Source organism: Bubalus bubalis, chromosome 7 (genome assembly GCF_019923935.1).
Source record: "Bubalus bubalis isolate 160015118507 breed Murrah chromosome 7, NDDB_SH_1, whole genome shotgun sequence".
Taxonomy (NCBI): Eukaryota; Metazoa; Chordata; class Mammalia; order Artiodactyla; family Bovidae; genus Bubalus; species Bubalus bubalis.
In genome coordinates, this window is record NC_059163.1 from 113,475,185 (window position 1) to 113,487,453 (window position 12,269).

At 39.6% G+C, this 12,269-nt stretch overlaps 1 protein-coding gene across 2 annotated transcripts in view; it reads left to right on the forward strand.

Annotated features, from left to right (window-relative positions):
• MARCHF1 (membrane associated ring-CH-type finger 1) overlaps window positions 1–12,269 on the forward strand; it is a 133,701-nt gene that overhangs the window by 48,710 nt on the left and 72,722 nt on the right. For both annotated transcript variants that reach the window (XM_006066821.3, XM_044946250.1), the window contains exon 2: window positions 4,509–4,689. In XM_006066821.3, the coding sequence (XP_006066883.2) occupies window positions 4,509–4,689 (181 nt within the window). The remainder of the gene's footprint in view (window positions 1–4,508; window positions 4,690–12,269) is intronic.

The following is a 12,269-nucleotide window of genomic DNA, read 5'->3' on the forward strand; positions in this document are numbered from 1 at the left end:
TTTAGCTTTCAAATTCATTTAGAACAGTCTCAACATGGTTTGAAAGACTCTTGGGAACCAACATGAGTTGGATAATTTAGAAAAATTTCAAAATGCTAACATCATGTAAAAAGAAATCTTGTGCAACAGAAATGAAAATGAACCAACCTTTTGATTTTCCTGATGGGAAGTAATCTTCAGTTCAGTTAAGTTTAGCCGCTCAGTCATGTCCAACTCTTCATGACCCCCATGGACTGCAGAACGCCAGGCTTCCATGTCCATCACCATCTCCTGGATTTGCTCAAACTCATGTCCATTGAGTCGGTGATGCCATCCAACCATCTCATCCTCTGTCATCCCCTTCTCCTCGCATCTTTAATCTTTCCCAGCATCAGGATCTTTTCAAATGAGTCAGTTCTTCACATCAGGTGGCCAAAGTATTGGAGTTTCAGCTTCAGCATCAGTTCTTCCAATGAATATTCGGGACTGATTTCCTTTAGGATTGACTGGTTTGATCTCCTTGCAGTCCAAGGGACTCTCAAGAGTCTTCTCCAACACCACAATTCAAAAGCATCAATTCTTTGGCACTCAGCTTTCTTTATAGTCCAACTCTCACATCCATACTTGACTGCTGGAAAAACCATAGATTTGACTAGATGGACCTTTATCAGCAAAGAAATAATCTTAACTTTATGAAAAAAAATAATATTGCTGGTGATGCTTCAGGTAATTTTCAGGAGAAATTTTTTAAAAGAATGTGTAAGACATAAGAAGCCTTGACACCAATCAGGTTCAGTTCTGGTCAGTCTGGAATCAACAAGGTCTCTGTTTCCATCTGCTTATGATGAATTACTTTTTCACGTTAGCAAAAATTCAGAGCCTCAAAACCGTTTTGGCAGCTGTGCAGCATTTGACCCATTTTTTGGTGATAAATTATCAGATGGGATTAACTGCACATTTTTCTTTTTCAAATAAGAAACTTTTCTCCCTGTCCCTACAGACTTGTCATGGGTCAACGGGCATCAGTGACAGGCCAGGAGGGGCTTTGGGTTTTATCATATGCTTCTCCTTGGAACCTTTAATTCAATTTTTGTTATTTGCAGATTTATTTTATAAACTTTGTTTTTATCATTGTTGATAACAGTCAGACATTGTCTTTAACTCAGAATCACCATAAAGTAAATGTGTCCTGCAAAGGGTCAGATAGTGAAGACGATAGTCTTTGTGGACACATGCATCTTCAGGCCTACAGTTATAGTATAAACACAGCTCTTAACAATACATAAACATATGTGGGTGGGTGTGGTCCAAAAAAAAAATGTTATATGCCAAAACATGCATAAGGAAGTATCACACCACAATGTGCTGGCCCCTGATCTAAGGGAGAATCTCTGTGTGAAGTCAGTGAGAGAAGAGGTTCAAAGGACTTCAGAAATCTTAGCCACTCATGATGTAATTTGTTATGGTTCAGTTGCTCCAAAAATAAATATTACATCAAAGTGATGTGCTTTAATGGAAACATACATTAACATATGTAAAAGAGATGACCAGTGTGAATTTGCTATATGACACAGGAAACTCAAACCAGGGCTCTGTGACAACTGAGAGGGGTGAGATGGGGTGGGGAGTGGAAGGAAGTTTCAAGAAGGAGGGGACATATTATACCTATGGCTGATCCATGTTAACATATGGCAGAAACCAACACAATATTGTAAATATCCTTTAATTAAAAATAAATATTTTTTTAAAAATTGGAGATGTACAGCTAAAAAAAATGATGTGCTTCAGAAACCCAGATTTGCTTTCCTTAGTAGCTTTTAGAATAAGTTATAGTTTGTTGATTGAACAATTTCTTCACTCAACAAGCCTCTACTGATCAATACTCTATCAGCTACAGGTATAATATAAATTATACTAAGCCTTGATCCTAGGATCTACAGGTTTGGAGAGAGGACATATTTCAGTTTCATATTAAAATAGGCTCTGAGATAATTTTCAGTTTTATCTTTTTATAAATATTTATTGAAGTATAGTTGCTTTACAAAGTTGTGTTAGTGTCTCCTATACAGCAAAATGAGTCAGCTATAACATATACATATATCTCCTCATTTTTGGATTTCCTTCTAAGTCACCACAGAGCACTGAGTAGAGTTTTCTGAGCTACACAGTAGATTCTCACTGGTTATCTACTTTATGAAAAAGGAAAAGTGTTAGTTACACAATTGTGTTTGACACTTTGTGACCCCATGGACTATAGCCAGCCAGGATCCTCTGTCTGTGGGATTCTCCAAGCAAGAATACTGGAGTGGGTAGCCATTCCCTTCTCCAGGGCATCATTCCAACCCAGAGATCCAACCCTGGTCTCCTGCACTGCGGCCAGACTCTTTATCATCTGAGTCACAAAGGAAGCCCAATCAATAATCTATTTATGTCGATCTCAATTCTTAGCTTTTCCGCACTAGGCCAGCCTTTGACTGCTACTTTGTAACTCCATCCAGGGGAAGGCAGACACTGATTTTGAACTTTCCTGTGTTCTATCTTTTCACTCCACCCAAAGAACTTTTGAAGCCAGTGTTGCTCTTGGCTTACATTGTCTCTACTTAAGAAAAAGAGATTCAAAATATTAGCTACTGTGTCATACTTCTTTATTTTGAAGTTAGGGGAGGATTGAGTTTCAATTCCTGTTATCTCATTGAAGTAACAATCTGACCAACCAACCACTGCATTTCCCCTGGGAGACAGTTGAGCTAGATAAATATATTTTAAAACCCACTTTTTAAAAAGCACTGCTTCTGGAGAAGATGGCTGAAAGGAAAGAACAGCAATAGTAATTCAAACATTCTTCCAGCCTGTCACTATGACTCAGCTCCAAAAAATAACTATACAAGTGTTCTGGGAACATTTCATTCATATTTCTAACAGATTTTAAGCAATATTTCTAATCAAACTTAGAAACAACTTCTACAGCCTCTAGATAATAAGAATTATTGAAGTTGTAAGATTTGAATTTGTGACCTCATGTTATGAAAAGCTTATCTCATTCAATGAGGAAAACAAGTTAGTTTTTAAAATTTGAAGATGAGAATAATGGAGATTTCATAGACTGAATCTATGACATTAGAAATCATAGTAATTCAGTAAACTACTTGAAATAAGAATTTCTAGGAAGATGTAATAATTAAAATTTTAGGGAGAGGGTGGGGAGATTTGGGAGAATGGCATAGAAACATGTATAATATCATGTATGAAACGAGTCGCCAGTCCAGGTTCGATACTGGATGCTTGGGGCTGGTGCACTGGGACGACCCAGAGGGAGGGTATGGGGAGGGAGGAGGGAGGAGGGTTCAGGATGGAAAGCACAGGTATACCTGTGGCAGATTCATTTCGATGTTTGGCAAAACTAATACAATATTGTAAAGTTTAAAAATAAAATAAAATTTAAAAATAAATAAATAAATAAAAAATAAAGACTTAAATAAAAAAAAATAAAAAAACAGTAGCTGAACTTTACTGTTTACTATAGCTGAACTTTCTGTAACCAAAGACTTTCATGACAATGATGATTATTAAAGTTTAGCTCATTTGTTGTGAACAAATGTGTGCATCTTCCTAGGAAAATCTTTGTAATATTTCCAAGCTGATACTGTCTATATTCACTTTATTCTATGGTAACACATTAAAATTTTTCAGAATTCTTTCACATTGGTAGAATATCATATATACTAAATTATACACCTTCTAAAACTATTGCCAAAATAAAACAATGAAATTACCAGATTCCAACATTCCTTAGAATACTAAACTGTAACTTTAATATATGAAAGAAAGCTTGTGCCTGTGGACACTGACTCTTTTTTTTTTTTTTTGGAGTAGAATTCCATTACAATGGTACACTAATTTTTATTTATTTTTTTTTGAACTTTTTATTTTGTATTGGAGTATAGCTGATTAACAATGTTGTGATAGTTTCAGGTGAACAGTGAAGGGACTCAGTCGTACATGTATCCATTCTCCCTCAAACACCGCTCCTATCCAGCCTGCCACAAAACCCTGAATAGAGTTCCATGTGCTATATGATAGGTTCTTGTTGGTTATCCATTTTAAATAAAGCAGTGTGTACATGACCTTCCCAAACTCCCTAACTATCCATCCTTCTACCCCTTGCAGCCATAAGTTTGTTTTCTAAGTCTGTGAGTCTCTTTCTGTTGGGACACTGACTTTTGATAGGTAAAAGTGGGGACACAGCTCAATAGTTAGTCTGTTAAAATTGATTTTCCTGGAGGAATGATTGTGCATTTCTGATGTACAGGTGTGTGAAGCCCTAGGATATGACCTAAGAGTCCAACAATGACTAATTCAAGTGAAAGGAAATTAATATTGACCATGTATTTAGCTCCAGCATTAAGTTGAAGTGAAATATTCGTAGTTCTGAATGTGAGGTTGTAGATTCCAATAAGCCTAGGATGCTCAAGGAGGAGGATATGGTGTGCTCCCTGGGAGATCTCACCCGCTTGCTGTGTCCTCTCCAGGATCTGTCACTGCGAAGGGGACGAGGAGAGCCCGCTCATCACGCCCTGCCGCTGCACAGGCACCCTACGCTTCGTGCACCAGGCCTGTCTGCACCAGTGGATCAAGAGCTCTGACACACGCTGCTGTGAGCTGTGCAAGTATGACTTCATCATGGAGACCAAGCTCAAGCCCCTGCGGAAGGTACTGTGTTGCCTGGACCAGTTTAAGAGAGCTGGCAAAACAGGCTTCTCTTTTTTTAAGTGAAGTATAGTTGAATTCAGCAAAAATGTACAGTGTTTCAGGTGTATACCAAGGTGATTCAATTATGCATACATATTAAAAACACATTTCCACAATAAGATTTTTCTAACATGCTAATATCCACTAAGACTACACATCATGTGTTGGGCTTAATATGGAAAACACAGCCAAGTTTTCCCAGATAATTCTCCATACTTCTGTCTTAGGTTCTGGGGCTCCTGATTTTTGTGTCACTCTCCAAAGTCAAAAAACCATGTGCATGTGTATGTATGTGTAAACATATATATGCATGTGTATATGTGTTTGTGAGTGTACCCAAATATACCTATGGATCAATGTAACTGAATTGATGGAAGGGGACTGTAAGAACATTGTACTTACTGAAGTCAATTCCCAAGAAGGTTAGATAATAGACCACAAAGATTAAACAATATGAAGCCAACCATATGCTGGCTATTGCAATTCTTCATTAATTCTGTAAACTATGGAAAGACAGAATAAACAGTCACTGCTTTGCAGTAGCCTTGATTTTTAAAATCTGCCTGTGGTTATAGATGTCAGAATTGGTGCACAAAATATCTTTGGGTTATGGATTTTCTTAACATATGGGGTGACCTGACTGCAAAAAAGGTGAGACTCTGTTCCTCCAGGTCCAAAAACAATCTATGCCAGAAATAGAGATGGACCCTTCCTCCTTGCCCTTTGCTCTATCTGCTGAAAGATGCTGTATGCTGTCTGGGGCTGCTAAATGACACATCATGCTCTGTGATTCTGTAAATTCTTCTTCTTACCCCTCAGGGAAATACCAATTGTTTCATGATATCTGTATAGTTCTCCATTTTTTTTTTCAACATACATCGGTACAAAATTTTCATTTCAACTCTGTCAAAAATATTTCAATTTAAGAACAATCTAGAATAAAATATTCTAATTTCCTCTTTTTCATGCCATCTACTGTTATGGTCTGGGCGTGGGTTGGAAAAGAATCTCCAGACATGAGACAGAATGAGAGGTAAATAAGGTTTATTAGAACAGGAGACACTGTTAGAACAGCATGCCAGTTCAATGGAGAACTGTCATTGAACAAGGGGTCTTTATTCCACTTCATACACAGGGTATGAGGACTGGGATAGGGGTCTTGCCAGTCATTTGCTGATTGGATGAGCTATGTATACTGAGTGGGGGAAGAGTTAGGTAAACACCTTCTCCTTATGGGATAGGAGGGGAGATAGGTTATACTGCCCAGGAGGACCTGGAATCCATTAATAGTTAAAACATGGGGGGAGCAAAGATGATAAGTGTTTGGTTTTTCTGTTCCTGCATTCCAAGACCCTCCTTGGTTTTATCTGCTGTTTTTATCCTTGAGTCACTACATCCCTCCCTCTCTTTATTTTTAGGGCCAATTCTTTGGCCCCTTTTGATATTCTGCTCATGTCTAACTATCTACTTACTTCCCTTCTCAGGCATTTGGGAACCCAGTCTCAGGGGAAAAGGGGTGATGACCACTCTGGCTTCTTCAGGCTATACAGGGGCATTCTGGGGCTCTGGGTTCCCTTTGCTTGCTCTCTGTCAGGGTACATTTATGGAGGGAGAGGAGAGTCCTTGGAATAATAAGGCGATTTGTTCAACATTGTCTGGGTGTTGGCCAGGGAATATCCTTGTCATACTATCACTTGGAGATTTGTTGTATTCTAGAAGAAACAAACTTAACAAGAAAGTTAAAGATATTAATAGAAGTAGAAAAGCTGCTGGGGAACTAGCCAGGAGAACCAGGAGTAGACATTGGTTCATGATGTTTGTATTTCTGTAGGTATGAGAAAATGCAAGAACTTAGATTCATAAAATATTTACCTGAAAACATCTGACTCTCTGAAGGCCGGTTCTTCTGGGTTTTTCCCAGAGCACAGTGCCTTATTTCTGATCTCCACCCTGACCTACTTTCAGGGCGTGTCAGCAGCTTGCAGTGGTCATGATGCAATCTTTGTAGAGGCAGCTGGCAAGTGCCAACTTCCGGTCAGCAGGGTCCCTTCACAGCCACATATTTGGCCATGTTTGGGAGGCATTTCATGGCCACTGTGTCCTGCGGTGCTGAGAAGGCTCATTTCCAAGTCCAGAGAAGGTTCCATTGACAGGCCACTCCGTGTGCCTATCACTGGACCAGGCCTCGCGAGTAGCAAACGTCTCTGCACCATACCTGTCTCACTAGCCTCTTGGTCCAGAAATATATTCCCTCTTGTTGCTTCTTCCCTTATCTAGAGTTATATTACTGCAATCATTGATCGCATATGGAGTAATATATAAGAAAAAATCTTCTGAAACAAGCGACATAGAAAATAATACAGCTAGCAGTTATTAGTAAGGTCACAAGCCAGAATTTTAGACAAGAACTTTCATTAGGTATAGCCCAGTATGCCCCAGGTCATCTGACTTACTTAAATGAATATAGCCAGGTGTGAATCTCCTGGTTGTATATCACGGAGCATCTGACCTTCATCCAAAGATTGGTTATTGAGATTAGCTTTAGAAACAAACTTAGAGTGTCCTTTTTAATAACTTAATTAATTAAACCTTTTAGCAATATAACATAACAACAAGGAACTAGCTCAGAAGTGAGTTGTAGTAAACACAGACCGTAATTAACAAAACTAGAACTTAATATTCAGAGAAGGCAATGGCACCCCACTCTGGTACTTTTGCCTAGAAAATCCCATGGACGGAGGAGCCTGGTAGGCTGCAGTTCATGGGGTCGCTAGAGTCAGACACGACTGAGTGACTTCACTTTCACTTTTCACTTTCATGCATTAGAGAAGGAAATGGCAACCCACTCCAGTGTTCTTGCCTGGAGAATCCCAGGGACGGGAAGCCTGGTTGGCTGCTGTCTATGGGATTGCACAGAGTCGGACACGACTGAAGCGACACAGCAGAACTTAATATTAAGTGAAATATAATTTATTTGTCATTGTGGGGGCATTAACCCCATAGCCAGGGAAAGCTTTAATTCATCAAATAAAAATGAGGTTTTTCAGGGAGCTGGGAAAATCCAAGTGGCCATCTTGGATTTCCCATAGCCCTGACTCTTTGATTTACAGCTATTGTTCACCCATTTTTAATTTCCCAATTTAGGAGTAGACTGTTGTCATGATTTAAAGACATCAGGATAGCATAAGTGTAACCGTGAGGGCTTATTTTTTGTAGAAGCAGAATGAGATTTGTCTACATGTACCATATTCTGGGCTCCAAAATCACTGCAGATGGTGACTGCAGCCATGAAATTAAAAGACGCTTACTCCTTGGAAGGAAAGTTATGACCAACCTAGATAGCATATTCAAAAGCAGAGACATTACTTTGCCAACAAAGGTCCATCTAGTCAAGGCTATGGTTTTTCCAGTGGTCATGTATGGATGTGAGAGTTGGACTGTGAAGAAAGCTGAGCCCTGAAGAATTGATGCTTTTGGACTCTTGGAGAAGACTCTTGAGAGTCCCTTGGACTGCAAGGAGATCCAACCAGTCCATTCTGAAGGAGATCAGCCTTCAAAGATTCCTTTGGAAGGAATGATGCTAAAGCTGAAAGTCCAGTACTTTGGCCACCTTATGCAAAGAGTTGACTCATTGGAAAAGAGTCTGATGCTGGGAGGGATTGGGGGCAGGAGGACAAGGGGACAACAGAGGATGAGATGGCTGGATGGCATCACTGACTCGATGGACGTGAGTCTGAGTGAACTCTGGGAGTTGGTGGTGGACAGGGAAGCCTGGCGTGCTGCGATTCATGGGGTCACAAAGAGTCGGACACTACTGAGTGACTGAACTGAACTGAACTGAACCATAATTTTAAATAATGCTTCTTTACTTTACCAAAGTAACAAAAGATTTTAAAAACAAATATAAATCACTTAAAGGCAAAGAAATTCATATTCTGTTACCAAAAGCTGCATTCTAAAAAAACTTTGTTCCCTTAACATAGAGAGTAAACTAAATTCCAGCCTGTTACCAGTTTACCAGATAACAAAAAAAAAAAAAAAAAAAAAAAATCTGCTTATTGGTTAATCTTAGAAAAGTCTTTTCCATAAATCTTGAAGTAGCAGTATTCTTGCAAAAGCATCAGAGTGAAACCATAGAAGGCATGTTTAAAATTTGATTAAATTGCAATTGACAATGTAGCCTAGTCATTGCTGTGACTTGTAACACTTTAACATGATAACTAGAATTATAATTGACCACATTGTATCAGGGCATATCAGATCTATATGAATTCCACATAATTTTAAGACATCTATATTAGTAACATCAACCATACAGTATAATCTGAGATTTATCACCCCTTCAACAGCACTTCCCATGTAATTTAACATGTCCAATGAACCCAGGTAGTTTAATAGCTCTTTGGGATGTCTCAGGGCCCCTCTGAAGCATCTCAAAGTCAGCTAGAAGTCAAGTTATTTAGGAAGCTTTGTCAATAAATATCAAAAGGGTTTATAACACTGTCAGATAAAATAACATAGATCACTGTGAAACGTTATATTCACTTAGCCAAAGTAACAAAGAAAATTTCAAAGGTAAACATAGACGAGATCACTTCAGAAGTAAAGAAACTTAAAATTCATTATCAAAGTTCAGCATCTCAAGAAAACTTGTATTTATGCACAAAACTCTTGCCTTGGGGTCCACTTTCCATAAAACCTTGTCATTTTCTGTACCCATTACTTTGTTCTCCCACCCTGAAACAGCCACCTGTATGTAAGTCAGACCTACTTCCTTTTCCCTTCATAAAATGTAATTTTATTCCTCATACCTTCTTTACTGAACACACACATCCTACTTTCCTTAAATGACCAAGAACTGACTTTTATATTAGCATTCTATAGATTGGTAAACATAAATGCCAGTAATAATTTCTAAAAAAAAATTCTAGAGAACATCTCAGAATGGCATTAAACATTATTCATAAATAGTCCAAAATCTCTATTTTCTCTGTCTGTAAGAGGAAGTTAGTGTTCAGTAATGAATGTTTCAGAATCTTGTTTTATTTGTAAATGACTTGTCTATTCAATAAGCTACTGTCACTTAGCTTAGCACAACCCTAGAAATTCAGGTTACCAAAATCTGGAGAGACTATTTTAGACAGATATTTCTAAAGTGTAATTATTCTTAATAGTTTATCTAAAAACTCATATCTCATTCACATTTTTTAAAAGTTTTTTTTTTTTCTAGAGGTACTTTCCTTGTTGACAAACTTGTAACAGATATAACAATATTTAGTTTATAATAAACCTAGGCACAATGAAAATCCTATGTTTAATGACTCTTATACATGTCTATAATAGATTAGCAAACAAACATTAATACTAGGTATTTAATATTGACTATTTCCCAGTTCACGTGAATCTGAAATTCATTTGGGTTAATTTCTCTTGTATTTAGAATTGTCTGATTTGTAAGCGCTTATTTTTCTTTACCTGGAGAAGGAAATGGCAACCACTCCAGTATTCTTGCCCGGAGAATCCCATGGATGGAGGAGCCTGGTGGGCTACAGTCCACGGGGTCACAAAATTAGAACTCATTTACAACTTCAGCAATATTGAAAAAACAAAACAAAAGATACGCACTAAGACATACATAAATCCAGACAGACAGAGATCTCATAGTTTTCTGCCTGAGATTTAAAACATTTCTTTGACCCTTTTTGTGTGTGTGTGTGTAGGGGGTGGGGTGGGGGGGGCGGTGCTTGAAGTTCTAATTGCCCAAGACTGAGGTTTCAGGCAAAATGGGCAGTGTATTTCAAGGACATGGGAAGGGTTAACTTCAAGCTTTTCCCTAGGCAGGTCTTTTAACAAGCTAGTTGTTTTTAATTGCATATGCAAAAAGAACCAGTTTTACAGTTTGCAAGAAAAAAAAATTAATTTTAACCAGTTTTCTCTGGAGTCTAAAGAATATCATGGCCATCCTGTATCTAAAAGTCATCTTTCCTTTCTGTAGTCATAGTTTTATAGCTAAAATATAGACCAAATAGTGCTTTGACTCTGCTATCAGGGCAGATCAGCCGATTAAAATCTTGGATTGTCCCTCTGGGGGAACGTGAGGTCTTTGTCCCATCAGAAGAATCTGAAGGGTTAAGGGAATTTACGGGAGTGGGGGAAGCCTGGTCTTTCCCCATCCTGAGAAACAAGAGTAGTTAGAAGGGAATTCTTTAGGATGTTCAGGAGTTGGGGAAGCTTGGTTCCCTTCCCCCCTGAGAGAGAAGTGTAGTTAGAAGGGGATTCTTTAGAATGTTGAGAGTTTTTGATCCTTCAGGCTTTTGAATATAGGAGAAAGACCTGGACCAAAGGTAACCTCAGAATCCTTTCCTAGCGATCATGTGGATATGAAAGGTCAAGTAGGGGTCATCTAGGAAATCTGGTGGGGCTAGACAGAGGGGGACAGGACATAGGGAGGCAATAGAACGTAAGGAAATTCTGAGTCCTTTCCCTGTTTTTGGCAAAAGCTAGTGTGCCACTCAGAGACCATTTTGGGGGGTCCTTAGTTTGTATTGGGGCCAAGCCTTTTGCAGGGTCAAAATTTTCCAGTTTCTGAGAATGTAGCCAAGGGGTGAGTCTGAGAGAGGCTCCCAGGATTTACCAGAACCCACTCTTAGCCTACCTGCCATAGAATGGGGTACTGAGAGTCACCGGCTGACAGAAAGGCGTCCCTTCTGTCCCAGTGATCTCCCCATGCGACTAATGGCACAAAATGGCCGACCGTCCCAACAGTCGCGTCCAACAGAAAGAGGCGACCCCCGAGAACCATGAGGCTAGGGCACCGTGTGACCCGGACAGAGAAAGAGTGACTCCGGGGACCAACCGGCTGACTCACCATCCAGCGATTCCCTGAAACGTGGATGGCACTCTTGGGATGGCCCAGAGGCAACACCTAGGCTCCTGTAAATCAATCCAGACCAAAAGAAAAGAAGTGAAAGTGACAAGAAGAAGGCTGAGGTATCTGCCTTACAATCCTACCAGGGAGGCGGTGGCCAGGGGACAAAGGTCTCTGTTTTGCTTCAACCACTACATGCCTGACCTATGCCCACACAATAGTGGCTGGCTTGGTCCTCAGTTGGAAAGAAGGCAAAAGAGAGACCCTCACCTGTTCAGGTAGAAGCTACTGGGGCACAGTGAGCAGTGGGGCCTTTGAAACACACCAGAGGGTAACCCTGCCCAGAGTTCCTCAGTCACTTCCACAGCACTTTGTTCACAGAGGGTCCCTGTGAAAAATGAGAAACGAGTAGTAAGTAGGAAAGAGACCCCAAGCTCCCAGTACGGGCCACCAAAAATGTCGTGGTCCAGGCACAGGTTGGAAAAGAATCTCCAGACATGAGACACAATGAGAGGGAAATAAAGTTTATTAGAATGGAAGACGCTGTTAGAACAGTGGGCCAGCTCAAGGGAGAACGGACACTGAACAGCGGTCCTCAGTCCACTTTTTTTACCCAGGGTACAAGGACTGGGATAAGGGTCTTGTGGGTCCTTTGGGGATTGGATGAGGCATG